This window comes from Epinephelus moara, chromosome 5, assembly GCF_006386435.1.
Source record: "Epinephelus moara isolate mb chromosome 5, YSFRI_EMoa_1.0, whole genome shotgun sequence".
NCBI lineage: Eukaryota > Metazoa > Chordata > Actinopteri > Perciformes > Serranidae > Epinephelus > Epinephelus moara.
Genome location: NC_065510.1, coordinates 14,403,624 through 14,409,623, shown reverse-complemented (window position 1 = coordinate 14,409,623; position 6,000 = coordinate 14,403,624). Strand labels below are relative to the sequence as shown.

The 6,000-nt window shown below is 43.2% G+C and overlaps 1 protein-coding gene across 3 annotated transcripts in view; it reads left to right on the top strand.

Annotated features, from left to right (window-relative positions):
• Positions 1-6,000, top strand: part of LOC126390323 (ras and Rab interactor 2-like) — a 49,203-nt gene that overhangs the window by 19,321 nt on the left and 23,882 nt on the right. For 2 of the 3 annotated variants that reach the window (XM_050044575.1, XM_050044577.1), the window contains exons 3-5: positions 4,590-4,684; positions 4,941-5,139; positions 5,230-5,344. In XM_050044575.1, the coding sequence (XP_049900532.1) occupies positions 4,590-4,684; positions 4,941-5,139; positions 5,230-5,344 (409 nt within the window). Of the gene's footprint in view, positions 1-4,069; positions 4,322-4,589; positions 4,685-4,940; positions 5,140-5,229; positions 5,345-6,000 lie in introns of those variants that run through there. The other variant, XM_050044576.1, reaches the window with a different exon arrangement.

The window sequence follows — 6,000 nt, the reverse complement described above, 5'->3', positions numbered from 1 at the left end:
GTTCATTGGTCCGTCCATCGTTTGGACGAGATAAATCGCAAATTCATTGAAGTATGCCAGACCAGTAATGCAAGCCTACTCAGTTGAGTGGGCGGGGTCTATGGTCTGGAACCAGGCTAGTTCAGTTCATAAAATTATTACAAACATGGTGACACACGGTGAACCTAGGGTTGGTGGGGGTCGTTACCAGTTTTGCCTGTTCAGTAATGCAGCCTTGCCTTGGTCTCTAATCCAGCTGCGTGAATTTCAGTATGTATGTGAGCATTGTCAAAAGGCCTTAAAAAGTATTAAATTGTCTTAAGGTCAGATTGGATGGATCTTAAATGTTTTTTAGTCACATTACCGCGATAGATTCAGGTGTTGACGCTACACATGACACCCTCTGCAGGATCGTTCCGCAGGTTCATTTACAGAAGCCTTGTCACGACTCTTCGTCATCTAAACAGTACAGTTTGATCTTCTTTTCAATGCTCTGCCAGGGCTGTGACCGACCCCGGAGGGACTGATCCGAGGACCTCACTCAACCATCCAATTGGTAGTAGTGACAGTCGGTGTGTACAAAGGGCAGGGACTTAAGCAAGGCAAGCATATGACCCACAATTACTGGGAATTTCTCGTTCATGCAATCAAATAACTGCAATCCCCAGTCCCACCGCACGCCACCCTATGTTTATTTTGAACTGACACCAGTGTGTTCACTTGGAAAAAGTATACTTTCACTCTTGGTGTGTATTTCCATCACAAGTTTGGTCTGAAATTTAATTGACAGTGATATTAAAATTGTATTAGAAAGTCCTACATTTAAGTTGTGTATATCTGTAGACACCCGGGTAGCATGTTATAACCCAGAAACTAATGTCTGTTAGCAGCTTGTAGCATCCTAGTTTAAACTGACACTTAGGCTGTTTGTAGCATCTAGTCTGAGGGTTCTCACTGGTTTTAATATGCAATTTGACACGTTGCTGTGTGAGAATGCTGGCAGTCTCTCTAGTCGTCTGGGCTCTAATAGCCATCCCTGTCTGTCTTCACCAGGGCTCAAAATGAGCATCCCCAGTCTGTGTCTGAACTGTACATTTTTCAGTGCTCCTGTTACACTGCAGCTAACTTGTCGACTCATGTTGTATAATAGAGTTTTGACCTGACGCAAAGCTGAGGCAGTCTGAGGCTTGAACAGAGCTGGCTCCACTTAGTCCTGCGAGGGGGGAATTAGAGGGACCTGTGGTAACTGTGGTCTGGCCTGGAGCCCGGCTGGTGGAGGAAAGTTTGAAAAAGGGTGCCTCCTACTGGGTGAAATGCGTAATGGACGCATGGCTCCAGGTGCAGGGCCTTCTCAGTTATAGTGGTATTTCTGTGTAATGCTTTGTGTTTGCACTACACGGATGGAGTTTCCACATCAAAACAAGTCTGATAATATGACGGAGATTTTCCATGTATAGTTGGTGTTGACATACTTTCCCTTGATTGCCTTAAAATATCTGGTCCTCATTATGTGGGGCTCTGTGGCCAGATGCAACAGTATAATACTTAAATAGGCCTGATGAAGCCATCTTGTTTGCACAGTTTGACCCAGATCATCAGCGTAAAGCATCCAAATTTCAACATCTGCTTGGATGGTTGAGGAGGCTCTGAATCCCTGGGAGTGTTTTAAAATGTGGAATGAGGGAATGTGGAAAAGGCTGAAAAAAACAAAACAACATGAAAGCAATTAGCTGCTAGAAGTCTTCGTGCAACTGAGCAGTTTTTCAGCTCTGTTTTTAAGGAGTCATTTTGGAGAGTGGATTGCATATAACCGTGCTGATTAAGGATTCCCATATGTTTCAGTACTTCAATACAAGAAGTGCTCAAACTGTGAGTGGCAGAGTTGGAGGGGGTGCGAAGCTGGGGAGGAAAATATGCCGCATGAGGCAAAAGGGACAGGTCCCTGCAGGTGTTCTAAACACAACAGGAAGTTAGTTATTGATTGTTTATTTGTTTGAGCCCACTGCTTTGGCAGAAGAGTCATTAGTTCCAGCAGCAGCAGAGGGAGGGACACACTGCTCATGGAGGCAATTAAATTGATGCAATTTGTGTCAAAATCACAGTCTTCCTCTAACGCAGTCAAATCTGAGCACATAATATTTTAGTCAGTGTGACTCACACCTCCCAGGTCATTATATTCTTGGAAAAGTTATGAAATTAGAAAAATAGTTTTCCAGGCCTGGCAATGGATCCGAATGAACAAAATGTTTTGGAAAAGTTTTGAGTATGCATTGTTTTGGCTATTGTTTAAAATATGTTCATAAAAATCCTAAAACATTTCTAATGTCATGGGAAGTACTTTGCCTGTCAAGTGCTGTGTTACATGAACGCTGAAATGTCACTAGTATCATGTGATCCATATTGGCATTTGCAAAGGGTAGGCGGCGGGAATATCTAACGAGTTGGAAAAATTAGAAAGCAATAGCAGTTTGCTTATTCCCAAATGCCTGAAAAGTGTGTTTAACAATGTATGGCTTTCAAACAAAAAAATATCAGTTCAGTTTAGGACTAGATGTTACAATCCCTCAATGAACATATTTGAGACTATGAGTGGAAATATTAGTGCCGTCTGGGGGTTTAAGAGTGGAAGCAAAAGGGTTAAGGGCAGATGGATAGAAAAGTAGGAAAGAGCGAAGGTAGATAGAAAAGTGAGGAGCATAGGGAAGGCAGAGCCAAGGAGAGACGTCTGTGCAGACTGAGAGAAGAAACTAACAGGAGAAAAACGGACTTAACTTTAATCGAGGTGGAGTTTAACTGGACGATTGTTGTTGACCTACTTGCGATTGAGAGTGGAAGTTGGAGCCATTCAGGGGGAGGGGGTGGGGGTTTAGGGAGGGTAAAAGCTTTTTTGGGGTCATCAGGTGGGTACCATCCTTCACTGGTGTTTCAATGAAAGGCCCACGGTGCCCTCCCCCCTATGCTTTTACTCCCTCGAACTCTGATGTTGTTAGTGGTATTTCGTGGCCCAAGTGGCCTGAAATTCCCATTTCTTTAAGCAGCCTAGTAGTTGACTTGCCTGCAAAGTGACTGTAGCCCACTCCAACTGGGCAAACCTTTGCTTTCCAGCTGCGTTGCTTAGCGTCGGCTGCCAGCTTGGTGTACTTAAGGGTCTTGCACTCCCAGGGTACAGTGAGCTCAATGAGGTAGATGAGGCGCAGTGAAAAAGACGAAAGCACAGCGTCTGGTTTGAGGTTAGTACAGGCGTGGTTCAAGAGAGGCAGACCCTAGCTGGCTGGATGTAGGCTCTGCATCAAAACTCTTTACGTTGGCAACCTGGAGGAAATGGTTCTGGTCTGCCATACTGAAGGGAAAAAACTTAAAGACAACCAAAAAGCTGATAAGCTGAAGACAACGATGTGGATAATTCAGCCTCTAGTAAAAACCTCCTGAACAATGAACACTGAAAGAATTGTAATCAGCCGAAGTTTCAGCTGCTTGCAATATGCAATCCTCACCACTAGATGCCACTAACTTCCTCCAAATCTTGCACACTGCTCCTCTAAATGAAGTCATGAAAATGGAGTTGTAATATTGTGAAAAATTTTGAGAAAGTTTTGAGAATTCATTGGTTAGAAATGTGCTGAAACCCTGGATGTCATTGTCTGCAATGCATCCAGAAATTACCAAAGAATTATAATGTTTTTACCTTTTTCTGCAGTATCAAAATAATCCAGTGATTTTTTTTGTTCACCCATGGATATTTCGTAAACAAGAACCGTTAAAAGTTATTTCGGCATTTTGTTAATTAATGGCGCCAATTTACCAAAATGTAAACAAGTATAGGTAAAAAAAAAAAAAAGGTGTAGCCCACAGCTAACAAACTGACCCCATGCCATACTTCCTGTTCATGGTCTACTTTTATTCCACAAACAGAAATGAATGTCAAGGCCATTGGGCAGCCAACCACAAGAGTTTCTGGTATGCTTTGTGAGGTTGGTATCAAAGATTGTGAAACACATTCCAGATCAGTTTCAGTCCTCAAATAGTTGTGGGCCAAAAGTAAATACAGTTAGTTCAAAGATCCAACGCTGTCATGATTAGACGTACTGTCATTTCAGCTGTCTGCTCTGATGACTAATTAGTGCTACATGACAGTCCTTATCTCTGTCAGCCTGGAAACAGTCCCGCCTGACATGGGAGATACAATCTGTCAAGCCTTCCTGTCCAGATTTATACAGATGTTTACACGCAGCTGGGCTGTTTATAACAGAAATTGCATCTTCAGTCAGGACACATTGGGCAAAGAGTTGAGTGAGGATCTCTGCAGCTCGAAGGAATATTTAGTTTCACACTGGATGTTGATGTGGGTCTTTTTTCTTTTCTTTTTTGACAATGCTTTGTCTCCACATTTCCTGCGTATAGGAAATGAGTATTACACACAGGAAAAATGACTAACGGTTATCCTGCCCCTTTGTTCTCAACGTGACCAGCACAGTCCCTCTGTCTCCCAGTCTCTGTTTCCCAAGTTTTGTTTGAGCAATGCTGTCGGTTTCGTTTACTGCTGTTCCCCCTCCTCTTCTCCTACTTATATTCCCTCATCAGTCAAAGTCTCTTATTCTGTCTTCTGCCAGCTGATTGACACATTTGCGCTGGAGATCGGGGAGCTGAAGAGAGAGATGGTCCAGACCTCTCCTGCAGTTGACAGGGAACCCGCGGATCTACAGGGGTAAGACTGTTTTCTGCACATCTTCTTATCTTCAAAACATTCATCAACCTGACCACTCTTGTTTTTATTTCCTGTAATCTCTGGAAATATTATCTTAATGAGGCATGATGTGTGTTGCAGCATGTTGTGCATTGTTTTGTATTCTGTTAAATTCCTTCAACAGTATTTGTAAATGCCTCTGCACACATTGGTGCTCATTTTCACCAGCAGATGGCAAAAGTGTTTGACTCTCTGTCTCTCTGTGTTTCTCTGCCAGGCTGGAGAGTGAAGTGAGTGGTGTTTACCTGCAGTCCCCCCAATGTGGTGGGGTGGGGGGCGAAAGGGATTCTGGTTACGACTCCTTGCGAAGACGTATGAGTGTGTTGGACAGGCTGACTCAAACTCACCCGGTGTGGCTACTGCTGGCAGTCAGTGAAGAGGAGGCCAGTCGCATCCTGCTCAAACAGCCACTTGGGGTGAGGGATTGACATACAAATGTCAATGTGCTGATTTGAGTATTATATAATATTGCATCATATTTCATGACTTCTGGTTGTATGGTACAGGTGTTCCTGGTCAGGAAGTCAGCTGCTCTGCAGAGAAAAGTTCTGTCAGTGCGTCTGAAGGAGGATCAGTCAGGAACTCCCATCAGCCACTTCCCTGTCAGAGAGAGCCAGTACAGTAAGTGATATTATTGATTTTTTGGTCTTTTCATAAAACTGGGCTGTCTGTGCAGTAGAAAGATGCAAATACTTTTGAAAGTGGTGCTACATGAGGTAGAAAACCTACAACTCAGGAATGCAGTGTGCCACACTGTACCAATAAATGCTCCTGCTGGTGGGTGACGTATTGCGAGTTTGTCTGTTTGGATGCGGGAAACAAAATGGGGGCCGGCTGGTAACAAACAATCTTGAATTACATTTTAACAGTAAGCTAAAATATGTTTCTGAAAACATACGAGGTAAGAAGTCACAATGTGGCGACAGGTTTTTATTTGATCAGCACTGCTTAGTTTTACCGTTTAATCTAAGTATTACCCTCTCCTTGTTCACAAACAGTGCACTAAAATGTGTTTCTGAAGACATTTTAGGTAAGGGTGACACAAAATGCGTCATCCAGCAGATTTGAGCTGAGTGATGAGCAGGGAGATTTGGGCACTGGTAAGGTGGAGGGAAGTTTATCACAGTTCTTTTACACATACAACATTACCAAAGTTGTTGTGATGCAAAGCTGGTTTAAAATCAGCAAGTATCCCTTTAAGCGACTGTACTTGCGGTGCTGGGTGGTTTAGTGCTCAGCATCAGGATATAATAAATACTAGAGTTAGTGTCAAATAG